Below are 19,765 nucleotides of genomic sequence, written 5' to 3' on the forward strand. Positions count from 1 at the left end.
GTGGATGTAATTCTAAATGGATAAAATATACATATGTGCCATTAATCTACTCTATAAATGACATAATGCCAAAAAGATTTAAAAAAAAATCTAAGTGAAATCTTTCCTTTATAAAAGTATAGTCAGACCCTGAATTTAATACTTTCTGGAGGTCGGTTGTGCAGCAGTTTCAGCCTCCAGTGTTTTTTTGAGAAAGGCTCTGCAGACTTTGCACTCAGCAGTTGATTTATTGGCATTTTTTTTTATATATATATAACAAAGCTGCTTTAACATGTCATTTAAAATTCTATAAAATATAATCCTATTTTTAATTGAGTTTTCAAAGAGGAACCTCTATTTTTTTTTTTTTTTTTGTGGTACCTTTCATATGCCACACAGACACACTTGTCATTCCTGGAGAAACTAATCACACAAACAGCAGCATCTCTTCCTGCGATGCATCAGAGCAATTCATGTTTCCACCAGCTAACCGGTGAAGCTGTGCGCTTTCCTTTCCGACACCTGTTCAGAAAGACGTCCAAATAGTCGTACAGAATATCGGCTTTATTATGAAACCTGGGGCGTTTTCCAGACAACCATTCTACATTTGTACAGATTTCATTTCGCGGGGTTTGTTGTGATCACACAAAAAAAAAAGGTCACCGAAGATTGTTTTTTTTGTTTTTTTTTAATACAAAACTGGAGCGTGATCGGCGACGTGCGACGCTCGTGTCGTGTGCCAGGTGTGAAGCTACCGCCTCGGACGTGTTTTTTTTTTTACATTTTTTTAATCTTGAGTGGGGAAAGAAGAAGGAGGTCGATGTTTCTTTGAGAGGCATCATCCAAACAGTCACGCGTCACTGAGCACGCTCCAGAAAAACAAACAATTTCAAATCGTATACAATCGTATAATTTAAAACCCCGATCCCCAACAAAAGAACTAGAAGCAACTAAAGCACACAGCAGTCATCAGGTGTCAGACCCCCCCAACCCCACTCCCACTCCCAACATGTAACACTAGTCCTTCGGAGTTACACCCCCCCAATAGTTCAGTTAAAATCCAGCCCCGCTCCCTTCAGGATCCTTTAAAATCTAAAGCATTTGAAAATCGGCATCTGAATTCGTTGGGGCTCAGGAACCACTCACCCCGCTGATGTTTTCTGAACTACATGAGGAGCGAGTGCCACCATCATCTCCCTCCTTCCTTCCTTCCTTCCTTCCTTCCTCCCTCTCTCCCTCCCTCCCTCACCCCTGTGGCACAAATCGCTATGAATCAACATACAGTGCTAGAAGCTGTACAGTTTCCCTTAACGACAGCTGCAGTGTAAAATCACCAAGGACTGCAATTTGTTGTTGGAGAGCGTTAAACACGCACGTCTGCCGGCGCGTCGTCCGACACGGGAAACGACACCGTCTGCATGCCGTTTTATATCATTGGAAAAAGGTTTCTGTTTAAATCTTAGTTTAAGGGGCGACGTTCTTCCACACTCCAGTCTTTTTTTAATTTTTGTATTTGACTGCAGAGACTTCAAATTAAGAGCCTCACAGTCACAACTGTACTGGCAAGTAAATTAACTGTAATTATCAAACAATACTAGACACACACAAAAAAAAAAAAAAAAAAAAAAAAAAAAAAAGCTAAAGAAAAACCGACGTCCATCCCAGAATCTTTTGGCCATTCGTTCCGAACAAACATTACACTTATAAAGAAGGAACCAAACAGGTAACAGGAGAACAGAACATCTGAGATCCAATCATATGTAAAACGGCCAGTCTCATTTTTTTTTCTTTTTTCATTTTTTTTTTTCCCAGAGTGAAAATAACTGTCTTGGTGTCGGAGGAAAACAGTGGAGGACACAGAGGGATCGCGTTCGTCGCGCTACACCACTCGCCGTACTTCGAAAAATCTCTTCAGGTAGTAAATCTGTCCGAGTGTCATCGCCACCAGAACCAGGGCTTCGAAGAACGACCACAGGACCACTCTGCTGTTTGTGTTGTCGTTGACTACAGGAGGAAGAAGAGGAAGATTAGCGAAGATGGACTTTACACACCGACGGTTACCGCGATATAATGGGACTCTTCAGCACGTACTTGCTCTGTGTATCCTCTCGCGGACCTCCATGTACTCCTGCTCGTGCTTGACGGCCGTCATGGCGACCGCCAGCTCGTTGATCATCTCCTCCAGCTTGTTTTGGTGAGCTGAAAACAGGAAGCAGGTGATTCGTCAGCAGCGAGTCGCCACACAGTGAACGTGCATTGAAATAAAAAAATAAAAAAAAATTAAAGAAATAAAAGAACATGCATCGGGTTTATGCAACACATGCATGACATTTTTCACACCTGTGACGTGTGTGGCAGGTGATGCCGTCCCGTTAACAGAGACATCTGTACGTGTTCTCGTTGTGCAAACAAGTCAAACCATCCACAAACATCACGGCTTCTTGGCTGTGTATGAGGGGAGATCAAAAAGTTCGGAGACCGCTCCTGTTGCGAGTCAACGGAGCGCAGCGCCGCGACGTGTTCGGACCCGGAGGAAGTAACGACCTTCGTGAGGAAGTATTCACGAGTCCAATCGCTTGATCGACATCAGCACCCGAGTTTCACACGTTTTTGGGACCATTTGAGTTTCCTTGAAATGCTTCAGAAAGTCTACGGCGATTACGCGACGAGCCGGGCCGGGTTTTCTTTGACGTTGGCGGAGTTGTGCAACTGTGAATTCGTCCCCCCGGGGTCACACTGTCAACAGAGTTCCACTGGGACCTTCTGAGGTTCTGTTCGGGTTTGGACTTTTTTTCTGCTTTGTAGTCTTCAGGTCAGTCTGGGTTTTGTGCTTCCCGTTTGATTTTTGAAATGACTCACCTTTTGTGTCTTGTGTCACTTCCTGTCCTTTGTATGATTGTTGGCCCCGCCCCCTGATTAGTTTCACCTGTCCTTTGTTGTCCCTCCCTCCCTACTGTATTTAATCCGTGCTCCTCTTCTTCTTCCCTCTTTGTCAGTTCGTTTCGGTTACCTGTCCGTTACTGCATCTTTTAAAACCCAGAGGACACAAACCACCTGAACTGTGGTTGCCATGGCAACAGGGTTCTCCAACAGGCCGACACGCCCGCTCGCACCACGTTTAAAACAGGAGAGCTTCTCACCCTCAACTACAGAATCGTAGTTCCCCTCTCTGCTCCAGTTTCAGGTCCACGGTGAAATCACGGATGCTGGTGCTGATGTTGATCAAGAGCCGACCCTCTGAATACTTCCTCATGAAAAGTTATTACTTCCTCCTGCTCTTTGCGCATCACAGTTCTGCGCTACGTTCGAGCACACCCTGATTAGTCTCTGAACATCGTGATTGCCCCTCGTACAGTAGTGATGCTCGATATTAGTTTATACTATGGAAACAACTCTGGTTAGAGAAAAACTCTGCAGTGCATCGCAAACTTTACAAAATTTCACAAAAGCAGTTTTGCCACAGCCCGCCCTGCGCCCTACCATCCCAGCTGTCACCACCTACGAAGAGGAAAAGAGTGTCCAAAATAAAGTCAGAGAGAAGGAGACTATTACAAGAAACGAAACAAAACGAATAAAAGCAGAATGCAGAGAGAAGAACTGGTTCCATCAGCAGTGTTTCCCACAAATAGACTTCAATCAGGCATCAACCAGGTATATCGGGGCACCCATTTTTAAGTTTTTTTTGTATTTTTGGTATAACGAGGCCATCACTGATGGATTAACTTCTGCGAACATCTGTCCCTGAATGCTACAACTTCCATTTCAATTTTTTTTTTTTTTTAACTTTTCACACACAATACAGCCATAAATACAGAAATTTGACCTAATCTTTGGTTTCTTTTAAGCGGGCGGGGGCACGGAGTCCTAAAGGAAGGCGAAACACTGACTTTGTACTATTAGCCAGCATGTGAGCCATTCGGCGAACCGCAACAACAAAATCTGTAAATTGTAGCCTCAGAAAAATCAGAGAGTGACCTCTGAACCTGTGGGAAACACTGCATCTGTACATCGCGCAGATTAAGCCGCGCATCTGCCCTCCGCGTCGTCGTACCTTCCGTCTCCATGTCCTGGCCTTTGGGCGCCTCTCCGATGTCGATGGTGAACATGACGATCTTGGGCGTCATGGTTGACATCTTGTTGCTGAAGCAGAACTTGTAGGTCCCGTCCATGTGCGCTGCCACCGAGTATTTCCCGCTGGACTCCCTGTCCCCTTTGTAAATCTGCTTTCCGTCCGGCCCCGTTATCTGAAAGCGAAAGAACATCCGAATCAGACGTGATGCTCTGCAGAAATGTGTTTGTGGCTGAATGTCTGGTGGCACCTGCAGTGATTCCGCGTTACCTTTCAAAAAGAGACCAAACTCACGGCTTCACTACAAACGCAGCCGCCAATTTGCTTTTTGATTTTGCATTTAAAAGACGTTTTGGGGGGGGGGGGGACAGGGGACACGGATATGAAGGTTAAGGGGTTAACAACAGGAAGGGGATGATGGCTTCTGGGAAACATATGGCCGCTACAGTGACAGAAAACCCGCCTCTTGTGTGTCAAAACAACATGTCCGCTGAAAACCAGACAAAAATGAGATCAGCCTCACTTCAATCTGTAAAGTATTAAGACCTTAAAAGCTTTTATTGGCTATACAGTGAGCTCGCTTAGTTATGCACCTTAGCCGGAGCCAAATCTAACTTCCTGTTATGAATAATTTAACCGTCAGTGTCATTCGCATATAATCGATAACAGCACAGTGTCTCTGTAAATATTTCAATCCAGACATTAAAATGTCTTTCATTTGACATTGAGTTAAATCCACGAACCGGGACAGCAGCTAACTAGTTTCAGCTGACGTTTCGCAGACGGCTGACTGGCGTTAGCACGGGCCTCCTGCGAGCTAAATGTTACCACAAAAAAAAACAAAAAACAGCATCAATTTCCCGGCGTCGAGCTTCCGTCTCTCCGAAAACATCTCACCTCCACATCGATGTCCAGAAAGCCTCCTTCGGCTACCTCGAACATGAGGCCCATCTTGGTGCCGGAGTTCACCCGCTCGTAGAAGCACTCCTCGGCATGGGCGTCTATGCTAACGAAGTAGCCGGACGCGGTGGCGGAGAGGACGGCCAGCAAGAGGAACAGCTCCGACACGGTGAACATGGTTCAACAAAAAAAAAAAAACACCCCCGTCGTTACCGAAAGTCTTGACTGGCGGGAAAGAGCCTTTGCAGGATGTCCGTCGAGGTGAGCCGAGACGTTGCAGGAGAAGCCGCTCCAGCTTCGGCTACTGTGTGCTGCTCTCTAACTGCCACGTACGGGCTTATTAGACGGCGAGCGGCGACGGACAAACTTAGCAGAGTGCGCAAGCGCAAAGGCTCACGGGATTCTAAACAGCTTTCGCTTGCTTTACCGCCACCTGCTGGATGGACGACGTGCCGACAAAATACTTTCCAGGAGGAGAAAATTCTCACTTTAAATTATATTTTGGCGGTTGGCAAACAGCTTTCAGGTGTTTTACCGCCACCTACTGGAACCAGTGTTGAGTTGAAATTGGTAGAAAAAAACAAAAAAAAAACGAAACACTATTAACGCAACCTGTTTTATTAACAAACTTGATCACGTGTAAATATTTTCCTGCCTGGCAAAAATTCTTCTTTTTTTTTTTTTTTTTTTTTTTTGGCAATTGGCAAGAAAGTCAAAAGTTTTCAGTCATAAACGTGAATGTTGTAATTTATTTTCCCTTCTTCTTTTTTTTTTTTTTCTTTTTTTCCTTAAGTGATTATTGACTTTATTTATTGTGAAATATGCCATTCTGCATCATTAATACTGTTACTTTAAGAAGAGTTTAATGATAATACGTTGGTACTTTTATTTCAATAAAATGCACATGAATTTCACTTGTAACAAAGTATTTTTACACTTCAAACATACACAAAAAAACGAATTAAATTGAATTAAAAAATGAAATCAATGTTTTTTTTAGTAGGCAATCAAACACATTAGCTCAACATGCAAAATAAAACAAACAAACAAAAAAAAAACAATAAGGTGTTTTTTGTTTTTTTTTCTGCCACTTAAAACTTTTAAGGTGAGTTTAATTTTACTTCATAAGTTGACAAAAAAAGTAACTTCACTTTGGCTTTGACGCGTGCGCGAATCCAGGTGCGGCAAACTGTTCGAGGAGCCTCCGCAGACTTTCCGCGCCGCCTGCCGCTTCTGCCGCTGTATCATTAAAATAAGCTGTTAATGAGCATGCGCGCGGGTGAAAGTGATCGGGCTCTTTAATTTAAGTCACGCCGTTTGCCGGACGGGTCGAGCTCTGCGGCTTTATAAAGAGGGGGGGGGGGGCGACACGGCAGCGGAGAAACGGCCGGTCAGGGTGAAAAAATCCGCGCACCCTGCATTTTGTCGCATGTTTGGTGACGTCCAATAATCGACTCGCTCGTGAAGTCTCCGGGGCCGAGGCCTAAGAGACTTTTTTTTTTTTTGGGTAACGGACGCTGCTTTTAAATCCGCTGTCGATGCCGAAGTAGGTTTCGGTGCCCGTCTGGACCGGGTGAGAACCGATGAAGCACTTTATTCTGTAACTGAAGCAGAGACGGTCGGGAACGTCAGCCAGCTAGTTGGAGGCTACTTGCTAACTGCCAGCGAGGAAGTGAGGAACGAAAAAAAAAAAAAAAAAAAAAATGACATCTCGGAGGTAAGCGAGGAGGGGTGGTGGAGGTGGTGGTGGTGGTGGAGGAGGGGGGATAAAGGAGGAGGAGGAGGTGGTGGTGGTGGTGGGGAGGGAGGGAGGAAGGGGGGGGCTGTCTGGAAAACAATGTCGGCTCGTAATGTTAGCTGAGCCAGCTAACTTTAACTCAACTCAGCTGTTCGTGTGTCGGTGAAACGAGCTGCGAGGGAGCTTCTGGTTTAGGAGCGTTTAGCGTCAACACCGGCAACTTAGAGCCCGAAGATGTTGAGTAAACAAGCTGTAACACTTTCTGCAACAACAACAACAACAACAACAAAAAACTACAAGACTCTGAAGTTGGCTGCAGGCGAAGTTTTAAGTGAGCTGTCCTCCAGACTTCAGCCGCTGACAGCCGAATATAACTTCCCATGAAAAATGGCACTGGATGAGGTTTGTTGTGGGTCTCGCCCTCAAGTTAAACGTTTTATTTACGTGGAAGTGAATCACAGAGCAACAAAACAACAGCTCGTGTTCACAGACACTTGACGTGGAAAGAAAACGACCAATTCAACAAGTTTAAAAATTAAAAAAATTTAAATAAAAGGGGAGAAACCTCGAGCAGAAATGTAGACGATGTATGCAGAGCAGACAGAAGTTGCAGAAGTACCATTTGTTACGTGGAAAATCAGGGCGGTGATGTGAAGTCAATGAGGCGCAAACGTGTCCTATTAAGTCTTAAAAAATGCTGCACAGTTTAAAGCCGAGTGAGGAAAACGGATTCAAGACGTTTAGCAGCTTTTAAGGAGGTTCGTGAGGTGACGAGAAGATGGCAGATGTCTTGTAAAGAAAGAAAAGAGACCAAACGTAAGGATGGTATTCGCACAAGAGATGCACGGAGAGGATGGAGCAAACGACAGACGGACTTGGAGGAGGATGAAGCAGACAGGCGGCCGGTTTTATGGGGAGAAAGACAGCTTTGGCACACGTGCAGCTTCGATCCCAAATCATTCAAGATGTCATATCTGCTGTCACACAATCACAATCGGGACATTTTAATAGTTGTCAATTAATTGTTGTACAAATAGTGGCAGCTGTTAAATATGAGCCTAATAATACACGCACGTTTGTTGAAATGAAACATTGGAACATATGAATCATTTTTCTGCCGCAAATCCAACAAATCGCCTGCTCCCAGTTTTTTTTTTTTTTCTTTTAAATCTGGTTTAAAAAGCAACATTTTCCCCCAGCGCTGCAGCTAAATCCACGACTTTAATTTGAATGTCAAAAGATGTTACTTTTAAACGCAGTCAGGCAAATATTATACGTCAAGAACCTCAAGATAAATACTCGTGTGCCATTAAACCGTAACAGAAGAAGGACGAGACAGCCTCCTTAAAATAGCGCCAGTCAGTCTTCAAACGATGGAAAAGCGACGTGGAAACATCGACGTACATGTGACATTTCTGTTATTTTCATCCAGCTGTTTTTTTTTTGTTTTTTGTTTTTTTTATACAGATGAATAGAAACGATTATGCAAAATGAGGTCAGTCGGCAAAGAGAAAATCGCGATGATGTAATAATGGTGACGGGTCTATACATAGCACAACGTGGAGTAATGCTTCTTTTTTCTTGAAAGGGTGATTTTAAAATACTCTCTCACGGACAGGAATTAAATGCACAGTAAGCAGTAAATTGAGGTTTGTGACTCCAGCAACACTTTTAGTTTATAAAACAATTTCAATGACGGATCCATGTGTGTCGGTCGAGCATTAAACTTGTTCTATAAACTGGAAGTGCTGCTGGAGTTTTGACCTCTCGTAGTTTCTTTTTCTGTCTTGGCAGTCGGTGAAGTCGTACCAGATACTCTTACCTGCTTCTAAAGCGTCCTTCTCGTGCACCAGGTTTCATGTTTTGCTGTCACTGATGGTGTAAATGCATTTTTTTTTTTTTTTTTTTGTTGTTGCATTTAGCAAATATGCCAGCGCATGCTGTGGGCGTTTTTTGGGGGGGTTTTTTTTCTCTAATGCATCGTGTGAATTTTTCTCAGACATAAAGTTGCACTGAACCTACTCGCTGTCCTCCCTCTGCTCTCTCAGGTGGTTTCACCCCAACATCACAGGTGTGGAGGCTGAAAACCTGCTGCTGACTCGGGGAGTGGACGGCAGCTTTCTAGCCAGACCCAGTAAAAGTAACCCAGGAGACTTCACCCTCTCAGTACGGTAAGCGATGGCGCCCCTAAAAAAAAAAAAAAAAAAAGAACCAGCAGCATCCACTGCAGCATTGCATCATGATTCAACAGTTTCAAGCCTCTGAATCCACTTGACAACACGCCCACGACAACAGCAGTTTTTTACCGTCCAGACCGCGAAAAGCTAACCTGGAGATGACGAACGACGCATCTGAAAGCAAAGTGTGTAAACGACATGATGACCTTCTTCCGATCGTTAAATCGGTCTAATTTGCTGTTTTTGAGCCCACTAAACGCTTCAGCAATCAATATCTATATAACGACAATGGATCAAATGCGTGATTTTAAAAAGGAGGCGCTGATGCGTCCTCGGAGAATAATCACGCGGCTGTGCAGCCAGATGCTTCAGCGAGGAGCCGGTGGAGACCAAAACGGAGCTAAAAGCAGAGTCAACATTAGACCCGCGGTTATCGGCTGGCCACGAACACGAGTCCTAATGTGGCTCCGTGTCGGCTGCGTGTGTCGTTAAAGCAGTAACGCGACATGATGTTTGTTTATCTGACCGTGAAGGGAGATTTGCGCTATTAAACCGTGCTGGCGTCGTTATAATGGGAAAAAGTTCCCACACGGAGACGACCCGCATCATCCGAAGAAAGGGGACCGAGTTTTTACTAATAAAAAAGAAAAACGGTTAGTGGTTTTATCTGAGGGCCTGCGGAGTCATAAATGTTTCAGCTGAAGTATCATTAACTCCCAGCTCATGTTATTTCTGTATCAGAGTCGCATTTTTGCCGCGCGGCCTCTCATCTTCCACCGTATTTACTTCCTATGGAAACAAAACAAGTCACGCTGCTCTCGTGGAAACGAGACGAGTCCCCGCCGGTTCCAACCAGCTCGTCGACGGTTACTGAGCTTCGGATAGGCCGCAACTTCTCCTTTTTCAGTTTCCCCACATCACGTCGGTCACCTACAGTGACTCGGCAGTTTAAACCGTTTTCTGTAAGAGCCACTTTGAGCAGCGTCGAATCTTTTCACAGTTTTTCTTCTTTTTTTTTTTTTTTGTCACCTACTTTTTGCAAATAATAGAGATGGTACTGATGCTGTTAGTGGTGTACGTGTTAAACTGTTTCCATCAATTAATTCTAAATTTTAACTGTATTTTATCTTGTTATTGTGTTTTATTTTGTCTGGGTTTTTTTGCACTTTTTCTTATTTTTAAATCACATTTTAACATGTTTTTTTTTATCTTCCTTTTATATCTTTTTTTTTTTTAATGTGAAGCACGTCATGCTCCAATTCTTGTATGAAAGGTGCTTTACAAATAAAGTTTCTTGTTGTTATTATTATCAATTAATGGTGTATAAAGTGGTGGAAGAAGTATTCAGATCCTTAACTTTAATAAAAGTACCACTACAGCAAAGTAAAAATACTCCATTACAGGTAAAAGTTCTGCAGGAAAACTTCTACTGAAGTAAAAGGAGTTCGCTGTCTGATTCTGTTTGTGTTCTGATGATGTTCGTCGTCATCAATTTATTCTGTTCACATTTTAATCTCTTATTCTATCTTTCTTCCGATTACGTTTTTATTCCATTTAATCTTTTATCCTAGCTCCTATTTAACTTATTATTACTATCGTGGCTTTAATTGCATTTCATTGTCTTTATTCTCGTTTTGTTTTTATATATTTGTAGTTTCCTAATCTAGTTTTTAATTCACTTTATTTTACTACTCTTATTCTTATTTTAGTTTCTATATTTTTATCACCTCTATCTTCGTGCGTTGGTTTCAATGTTGTTGTTGGTTTTTTGGTTTTTTTTTGTGAGTCTCCACCTGTCTTGTCTCATTACGGACCTGTCAATCATCTGTTCACCCTTCGAGCTGCACTGATCGGCGAGAGAAGTGCTTTATAAATAGTTTGACTGACGAGCATCTCTGTCCGCCGCTGTCCCTCCCCCTGCAGGAGAAATGGAGCGGTCACCCATATTAAGATCCAGAACACGGGCGACTACTACGACCTGTACGGCGGGGAGAAGTTCGCCACGCTGGCCGAGCTGGTGCAGTATTACATGGAGCATCACGGGCAGCTGAAGGAGAAGAACGGAGACGTCATCGAGCTCAAGTATCCGCTCAACTGTGCCGACCCGACCTCCGAGAGGTGAGCGCTCGCGGAGACGTTAACAGATCCACTTCTGATCAGTTTTAGAGTTCACGTGTCCACGTCTGATCATTTTACAGGCACTCTTAACATTTTGTCAAATGTGCAGAGTCGCATTTGTTTTACTGTTAAAAGTAAAAGTTTCTTTTGGCCAAATTTAATAAAACTTTAAGACTCTTTGAATTTTAGTCCCCAACTAGTCTACATTTTATTTAGTTTTATTGTGAAAATGTCATTTTTTCTTGCTAAGAAAAAAAGGAATTTACTTGTGTAGAAGTCAAAAAATCTTTACATTCAGCCACGTTCTCCTTTTTCTAAATACAATATATACAGGTTAAACTCCAGTTTTTGGTTATTTTAGAAATATTTACGTCGAAACTCACCTGCAATAAAGCAACCGTGTGCGGAAGTCGGGAGAAATTATCCACTAAACATCAGTGAATTATGATATCAGGCTTATTGAGCTTTCACGCAGCAGAAACCACATTCTTAATGAGTGATGTGGTTGTTTAAAGCGTCGAGTAGTAGCTGCAGTCAGGGAGATGAAATACGTCAGAATATAAGGGGAGTTTCGGGTCTCTTTAAAACATTTTAAGCATAAAATACAGTTTTTAGAGCAAATTTCTTGCACTGTGATCATAAAAATATAATTATTTAGATAGTAAACAAATCCTCCTGCACAGTTTTGTAGGTTTTTGTAGCATTTTGGATAATACAAGGGACAAATTGGTTATCAATATGGTCCCAGAAGCAGTTCCTATTAAAATTATTTATTATTATTTTACTTTTTTATTTCCACAGTGATAGCTCAAAGTGCCATGTTGCTGTAAAAAGACAGTTTTGATGCTGCAGCTGTTGTCTGAGATATTTTTGGGAGGTTTTAGTATAAAAGAAGTTTAATAATAGATTAAGGTGCTGGCTCAGACAGGAAATAGATCCTTGTTGTTGTAATAACTTAAATACACACAAGTGAGTTTGAGTGATTTGAAATGCAGGATTGAAGTCGGATTTTATATTTTAGTCTCGGCTCTAAATTTTCCAGAGATGGCAAGTAATACAAAATCAAATCTAGAACTTTTATACGAACTTAGAGCTGCAATAAAAGATTATTTTCAACTCTTATTTTATGCAAACAAAGACCGGTGACGTCATTAACGTCTCCTCTGATCACCGCGTGAAGCCGGAAGCAGGTTTTCTTTATTGAGTCGTATTCTCTCGTGGCATCGGTTCACCCAGGTGGTTCCATGGTCACCTGTCGGGCCGAGAGGCAGAGAAGCTGCTGACGGAGAAGGGCAAGAACGGCAGCTTCCTGGTGAGGGAGAGCCAGAGCCACCCGGGCGACTTCGTTCTGTCGGTCCGCACCGGCGACGACAAGACGGACAGCAGCGACAGCAAACCCAAAGTCACTCACGTCATGATCCGCTGCCAGGTAAGAACCAACATCTCGAGTTTTTTTTTTTTTTTTTTTTTTTTCAAAAATCTTAAAACGGACCTGAACGCACCCGTAAACGCTGCCACGTGTTCCTTCAGCACGACCTGAAGTACGACGTGGGCGGAGGCGAGAAGTTCGACTCCCTCACAGACCTGGTGGAGCACTACAAGAAGAACCCCATGGTGGAGACTCTGGGCACCGTGCTGCAGCTCAAACAGGTTCGTTCAGCGTCCTCTTGTGTCCCCTCAAGCGCTCGGTGAACTAAAGCTGGACTGTGATTCATGCCCGCTCTCCTCCGCAGCCCCTCAACACGACTCGCATCAACGCTGCAGAGATCGAAAGTCGAGTTCGGGAGCTGAGCAAGCTGGCCGAGGCCACCGACAAAGTCAAGCAGGGATTCTGGGAGGAGTTCGAGGTGGGCGCTTCTGTTTTTATGTCTTTTTCATTTTTCAGGTCCTTTTTATGGACGAAACAATTGAGCCTCAGCTTCTCTCAACAAAGCTGCATTTAATGCCTGCTAGATTCTCTTGTAAATGTCACAGAGCCACAGGATTAGTCATTTATCTGCATGAAAATATATGAAATATTTAAAATTGTATTTATATATGTATTTTTTTATTTTTATAAATACATTTTATTTACATAAATTCAGAATAAAAAGTGTTATTTTTGTGATGTTAAAAAAGGATTTATTTTGGTGGTGAAAAAGTTTTAAATACCTTTTTAAACGATCTTAATTGTACCCATGATGCACTAATAATAATAATAATCACAAACCAACAGTAGCAAAACATCTATAATTAGGCATGTAATTATAGCTTAAAATACATAAATATTCATAGTTTTGAGACCTTTATTGTCTAATTTTGATGATGGCGGCTGCAGTTTTGGTTAATGTTACCAGGGGGCGCTGCATGAAGGGCTTTACACATTAACAAAAACTCTTTGATCATTGTTTTAGAAAAAGTCCTGGAATATCAAGGAATTTAGTTTACATGTTTAAATTTTAGTTGCTATTTACCAAAATACAATATTTTCCATGAATAATTATTGTCCGTGTGTATATTTGGTAGCATTAGCAAATCATTGAACCCCGGTTTTGAGTCTCTGTTGGGTACGTTTTCGTCTCATTCTCTCCTTCAGACTTTGCAGCAACAGGAGTGCAAACTGCTCTACAGCCGCAAAGAGGGCCAGAGAGCGGAGAACAAGAACAAGAACCGATACAAGAACATCCTGCCCTGTGAGGAAGCCCGACCTCTCTTTCAAAATGAACCGCCTCCTGAGTGTAACCGTCACCTGACCCAACCCGTTTTTTTTTTTTTTTTTTTTTTGTGTTTCCAGTCGACCACACCCGCGTGGTGCTGAACGACGGCGACCCCAACGAGCAGGGCTCCGACTACATCAACGCTAATATCATCATGGTAGTATCTGCTGTCATGGTAAACTCACTTCCTCAAGACACACACAGACACATATGATTTGTTTGTGTGCATGATAATAATGTTGATGGCTTCGTACGTATTCATTTGCTCAGTTTGTGCTCCTGTTTGATGTGTTTCTGAGTTGATTACAAGCAATCGGCTGACTGAGTGTCGTCTTTGCGCGTGTAGCCGGAGCTGGACCCGAAGTGTAACAGCACCAAGGTGAAGAAGAGCTACATCGCCACTCAGGGCTGCCTGCAGAACACCATCAGTGACTTCTGGAGGATGGTTTTTCAGGAGAACTCCCGCGTCATCGTCATGACGACCAAGGAGGTGGAAAGAGGGAAGGTGAGTAAAACGACTTGAGCGCTGAGCTACAATCATGTATCAACTCTATTAATCAGTTCCTGCAGGATTTGTGAGGAGTTTTTTTTTTATTTATGATTGTTGCGATCAAAAATGTTCGAGTCTGCGGTGGATTTTCTCAAAAATTGCAAAACTTTTGGAGTTTTACGTTTTTTTTTTTACATTTTTTACATGCAGTCTCTTCCAACTTATTTTTGTCATTAATACTTTAATAGCTTTGACGACGACGTTTTTTTGCAGAAAAATCGCGTGAATTTAAAGAAATAGTTTGCTTGAATTTGCGTGAATTGCAAGATTTATTTCATGTAATTCCTCCCTGAATGTTGAGATATATTGTTTGGACAAAGTGAATCATGTGTTTTTGTTTTGTTCGTCCCGACAGAGCAAGTGTGTGAAGTACTGGCCGGACATGTCGGCTCTGAAGGAATACGGCGCCATGCGTGTTCGCAACGTCAGAGAGACAGCGGCTCACGACTACATGTTAAGGGAGCTGAAGCTGTCCAAGGTCGGACAGGTGAGTCCAAACAAGGGGGGGGAGGCTTCGAAAAGTAGTTCTTATTTACAGTTAAAGGTATAGACGTCGCGTCCTCGACGACCTCACAGACGACATCTGAAACTGTCTCCAGGGCAACACGGAGCGTACGGTCTGGCAGTACCACTTCCGGGCCTGGCCGGACCACGGCGTCCCCACCGACCCCGGCGGCGTGCTGGACTTCTTGGAGGAGGTCAACCTGAAGCAGGAGAGCATCCTGGACGCTGGCCCCATCGCCGTACACTGCAGGTACGCGAGCAGCACACTTTTTTTTTTTTTTTTTTTTTTTTTTTTAATCGGATAGAGTTACCACGGTTACAGAGGAGACGCGTTAACTTCAAGAGACTCTCTGTTCTGTTCTTCAGCGCCGGGATCGGGAGGACGGGAACTTTTATAGTCATCGACATCCTCATAGACGTGATCAGAGAAAAAGGTGAGGACCGGATAACTCTCCGTCAACACAACACAAACTCCTCATATTGTTTGCGGTCACACAGTTTTCACTTCAGAGGTTCATCTGAACAACAAAACCGATTTTACTTGCTGTAATCATTCCTCCTGCTCGTGCTGCCCGTCAACCATCCAAACTCTGGTCGACCTGTTGGCTGAGTGTCCGGCTCAGAGCTGCACGAATGAGCTGACGCTAAAATTAAGTTTCTTGTATACAGAATAAAACAAGTTTATTTTAACAGAGCTAAAAGGGAACTAAACTTGTGTGCAAATGAGGAAACGACAACAACAACGTTCCCCTTCGATGATCCATTAACAAGAGATTTTCCAAAGATACAAACTCTTCTATTTTGAAATTCCTCTATTTGTCGTCTCCACGTACGTTTCCCTGTTGAGGGATAAAAACAAAAAGAAGGAATTTCGTAACAAAGCAGATTTATCACTTATTGGAATAAAAGTTTTTGCTTTTTGGGTCTTGTTTTGGGATTTTTGTGTGATGTTATGTGGTGAACCAGTACCGTGATACGCGCAGGATATGGGGGACAAAAACTTACTGAAGTATAAATAAACAAATAAACAATTTACACATATAAACTTTTATTTCTGTGTTTGTACGTCAACATGGAAAACTTTGTATTTAGCTATCGAAAGGTTAGCATTGCTTCTGTCTGCTGACCAATCCTGAGGTTAGGACCGCCCACCTAATCAGCATACAGACACAGAAATAAACGCAGCATTAGTCCAAACTAGATTTCCTCTATGTAGATGTTGAATTAAATTAATTTAATTGTCTTTTTTTTTTTTTTTTAACATATATTTAGAGTTAATGATTAAAGATATGCACACGAGATAAGAAGCCTGTTTGCCTTTCAAAACAGGCAAGAGTTCATTTGAACAACTTTAATGAGTTTTTTTTATTTTTAAATTGGTAGATTAACCCATTTTTCACTGCTTATCTGGCTCCAGCTCAAATACATTACATGAAAGTACAGTTGTTTACATCCGGGAGGTCCTGATGAAAGCGTGACATGCATGTCCGTAAATGAATGCGCTCGATTGCGTTCGGCTTGCATTCACTTCACAAGTGTCAAAATGTGACTGAAACCTGATGTTTAATTTTATTCTCCGTGTCATTTAAAAACGATTTAAAAAGAAAAACGCTGTCTTCCCGCCGCAGGAGTGGACTGTGACATCGACGTGCCGAAGACCATCCAGATGGTTCGCTCCCAGCGCTCCGGGATGGTGCAGACGGAGGCTCAGTACCGCTTCATCTACATGGCCGTGCAGCACTACATCGAAACCCTGCAGCGGCGCATCGAGGAGGAGCAGGTGAGCAGCGAGACCACGCCTCCTTTCGTCTTCGTCTTCTTCTTCTTTGTCTTCTTCTTCTTCTTCTTTTTCTTCAGCCGTCTGTAACCGCTCTCTCCTCTGCAGAAGAGTAAGATTAAAGGGCGCGAGTACACCAACATTAAGTACTCCTTGTCCGACCTGACCGGAGGAGAGCAGAGCCCTTTGCCTCCTTGCACTCCGATTCCCACTCCCACCTGCACAGAGTGAGTTCTGCTGCCTGCATTCAAAACGGCTGTTAAGAAGGCGTCGTCGGTAGTTTCTCACTCTCTCTCTGTGTGTGTTCAGGATGAGGGAGGACAGCTCCAGAGTGTATGAGAACGTGGGCCTGATGCAGCAGCAGAAGAGCTTCAGATGAGACTCGGCGCCGACGCCACTGCTCCCTCACTTCCAGGTAAAAAGCAAGAACCCGCACCAAATACGAATAAACTGTGAATCCTCCGACATATGCCGTTATTCAAATAATCAAACACGGTGAGGCGGTAATAGTTCCTTCTAGTTTAATGACATACGTGCTTGATTTAATTAGTCCAACAGAGTCATGTCATCCTCACCACTTTGCTTCTCAGGGTTTCGCTTTTTAAAAACTGAATTCATTGATCTTTTTTTTTTTTTTTAAATCAAGTCAAATTACTAAATTATGCATTATAAACTTATAAAATATCTCTCGGAGTGTCGCCATCATGAAATATTAGTTTATCATTAAATGTCATACAGAAAATTGCAAAAAATAATTTAATTTGTTTAAAAAAAAAAAAAAAATTGGGGGGGGGGGGGACTGTTAAGACAAAACAAAGGCGGGAGATGCACGTCGACCAGAAACTGAAATTTAGCTTCACAAGTTCGATTTACAGACGAGCTGCGCGAGTCCAAGTCAGTGGAGCGTGTGAGGCGCATGTACGTGCAAAAACAAGAAAAGAGGGCAAACGAAACAGAATAACGGGGACCAACAAGCACTCTGGTGTCGGGGCAGGTGGGATTTAAAAAAAAAAAAAGCTGGAGTGGTCCCAGGTAACCCAACTGGACCCCTCCGCTCTGCCCCGCCAAGGATCTCGCTGTTCTAGAGTTTTCTTAAAAAAAAAAGAAGAAAAAAAAAGGCACGCAACAGAGTCCCGAGCCATTTTAGATTTTATACACAAGATGCGCATTTGAATATATTCTTAAAATTCCCAAAGCTGAGAGGATGAAATTTCTGCACAGCAAATATACCGAAGAGGCTTTTCATCGTTTCCCTCCAAATGTTGGGCGAACGGGACTCCCGAGTGAATGCCAGCGTCAGCTACTTTTATAAGGCGATATTATATGTCAGCGGTGTTTCCCCCCCCCCCCCCCCCCCCCCCCTCCCCCGCCGCCGAAGGAACCTCCCGCCCCGAAAGAAACAAGGTACGAAGGTACTCGTCGAACTATTCATTTCCTTACTTCCTTGCGCGGCCATTTTATTTCAGCTCGGCGTGACGGTCGCTCGCGCGTTTTTCACGTCACTTTAAAAGTCATTAAAAGTACGGGTGCTAATGGCCGACGCTACGACGCTGGCGTTCCAACTCGCAGCTGCAGGACACGACTGCTGGCGTTGCCTCCCGGGGCGGTCCGCCTCCCGGGGCGGTCCGCCTCGGGGAGAACGCGGATGTCAATGTTGTGTTTTCCAACTTGAACCTCTTCCTGCAAGTGTGAAGTCTGACGTGACTGCTGTTTTACAGTGAATACAAAACAACGTGAGCAGATAAGAAAATAATGATAAATAAGGATGTAAAACAGGAGCGCAGGTCTAAAATCATTCACCAATAACCACAGTTCCCCCCTCCCCTCCCCTCCCCCTCCCCTCTCCCCTTCCCTCTCAACTTTCTGTCCCTTTTCAGGATCTCGATACCCGACCGTTTTTTCGCCAGCCACACCTTGACGCCTGAGACTTGACCGTAATGACATGGAACGATGGAGGGAAAAAAAAACCAACAACAACACAAACAAAACAAAAACAAACAAACCGCGAGGGAGCCCAGACACACCGGGGGAGGGAGGGAGGGAGGGAGGGAGGGTGGGTGGGGTGGGAGGGGGAGGGGAGGGGTGGGGGGGGGGGGAGAATCGTCTCCCCCCCCCCCCACCCCCCTTCCCTCCCTCCCCCCGTTTTTCTCGCTCGAACATTTTTCCCTCTCGTTGAAATCTTAAACCACTGTGATCATCAGAAGAGCCTTCGAGAAGCCTAATACGCTAAAACTCCTACTAACACCGCACGTCTGGGTTCGTAAAGGGCTGCCGACCGCGAGCACTCTCCTCCAGAGGGAAAACGACCTAACGACCTACCTAACCTTCGCTCGTCTCTTCATTTTTCTACGTTTTTTTTTTTTTTTTTTTTTTTGGTCTTTTTTTTTTTTTTTTTTTTAATTTGTATTATTAACCAAAGGAAAGTGACATAGATTGTTTGTTTATTTGTTTGTTTGTCGACAGCAGTGAGGAGGAGTTTCCTAAAAAAAAAAAAGAAAAAAAAAAAAAAGAAAGATGTATATTAAAAAAAAAAAAAGGAAGGCCTGTGCCAAACCCACATTTTGCAGTTAGAAAGCGACCGGGCCCGTCAGCCTTTTGAAGCCGAGGCAGACCTTATTCCTGCGGCGAAATTTCCGCCGATTATCGCCCGCGAGTAACGCCATATTTGCTACTCATTCGTACTCCACCGACTTCGTTTTTCTTTTTCGCAGCGGAAGCACCTCGAAGAGAAGCTTAAACTTAAACCTTATTTTGTCTCTTTTTATGAATTTTTCCGTTCACCGTGTGTCTGTTGGTTAACCATTCCTGAGCTCAAGCCGAACGTCCTTAACGCTGCGCCTTTTTTTTAATTTTTTTTTAAATTTAGCAGCGTGACACCGTTTCAGTCACGGCCTTGATTCACCTGCCTGGAGTCACGAATCGTCTAATCTGGGGTTTACAGAGCAGTTTGGAAACGCACTTCTACGTTTAAAAAAAAAAAAAACCCCGCGTCCAACATATTCAGATTTCAGGGGAGTCTCTGGTTTTCGGGCGTCGCCCCCGAACGCGCGGCAGCCAAAAAAAACAAAACGTTGAAACTATTTTTTTTTTTTTTAAAGTGCGTATTACACTTTTTTTTTTTCTTCTTCTTCATTCTTTCTTGTTCTTTTTACAGACAAATGCCTTTAATGTACCATTGCCTGTTTTTGAGCACAACATTAAGAGTCACTGTTTTAAGAAGCAGTCACGCGTCTCTCAGCGGTGGAGGTTAGTCGTGG

At 43.4% G+C, this 19,765-nt stretch overlaps 2 protein-coding genes across 3 annotated transcripts; one reads left to right on the plus strand and one right to left on the minus strand.

Annotated features, from left to right (window-relative positions):
- Positions 1–522: 522 nt before the first annotated feature.
- Positions 523–5,298, minus strand: tmed2 (transmembrane p24 trafficking protein 2). 2 transcript variants are annotated; one of them, XM_069165855.1, is made up of 5 exons: positions 4,946–5,298; positions 4,031–4,223; positions 3,460–3,477; positions 2,071–2,178; positions 523–1,983 (listed from the first exon to the last, which is right to left on the minus strand). In XM_069165855.1, exons 1-5 carry the CDS (start codon positions 5,123–5,125, stop codon positions 1,859–1,861), a joined length of 624 nt encoding a protein of 207 aa, XP_069021956.1. In that variant the 5' UTR covers positions 5,126–5,298; the 3' UTR covers positions 523–1,858. The 2 variants fall into 2 exon arrangements, with proteins under 2 accessions (XP_069021956.1, XP_069021965.1); XM_069165864.1 differs by lacking the exon at positions 3,460–3,477 and having other exon boundaries at positions 4,946–5,296.
- Positions 5,299–6,234: 936 nt separating this feature from the next.
- ptpn11a (protein tyrosine phosphatase non-receptor type 11a) lies at positions 6,235–18,539 on the plus strand. Its single transcript, XM_069165759.1, has 16 exons — positions 6,235–6,665; positions 8,735–8,857; positions 10,787–10,981; positions 12,218–12,410; positions 12,512–12,631; positions 12,715–12,828; positions 13,557–13,653; positions 13,755–13,852; positions 14,024–14,182; positions 14,583–14,714; positions 14,827–14,981; positions 15,098–15,165; positions 16,360–16,511; positions 16,617–16,735; positions 16,818–16,923; positions 18,386–18,539. Exons 1-15 carry the CDS (start codon positions 6,652–6,654, stop codon positions 16,885–16,887), a joined length of 1,809 nt encoding a protein of 602 aa, XP_069021860.1. The 5' UTR covers positions 6,235–6,651; the 3' UTR covers positions 16,888–16,923; positions 18,386–18,539.
- Positions 18,540–19,765: the final 1,226 nt, after the last annotated feature.

Source organism: Embiotoca jacksoni, unplaced genomic scaffold (assembly GCF_022577435.1).
Source record: "Embiotoca jacksoni isolate LCO1_2020_lvr unplaced genomic scaffold, fEmbJac1.0.p SCAF_10, whole genome shotgun sequence".
NCBI lineage: Eukaryota > Metazoa > Chordata > Actinopteri > Embiotocidae > Embiotoca > Embiotoca jacksoni.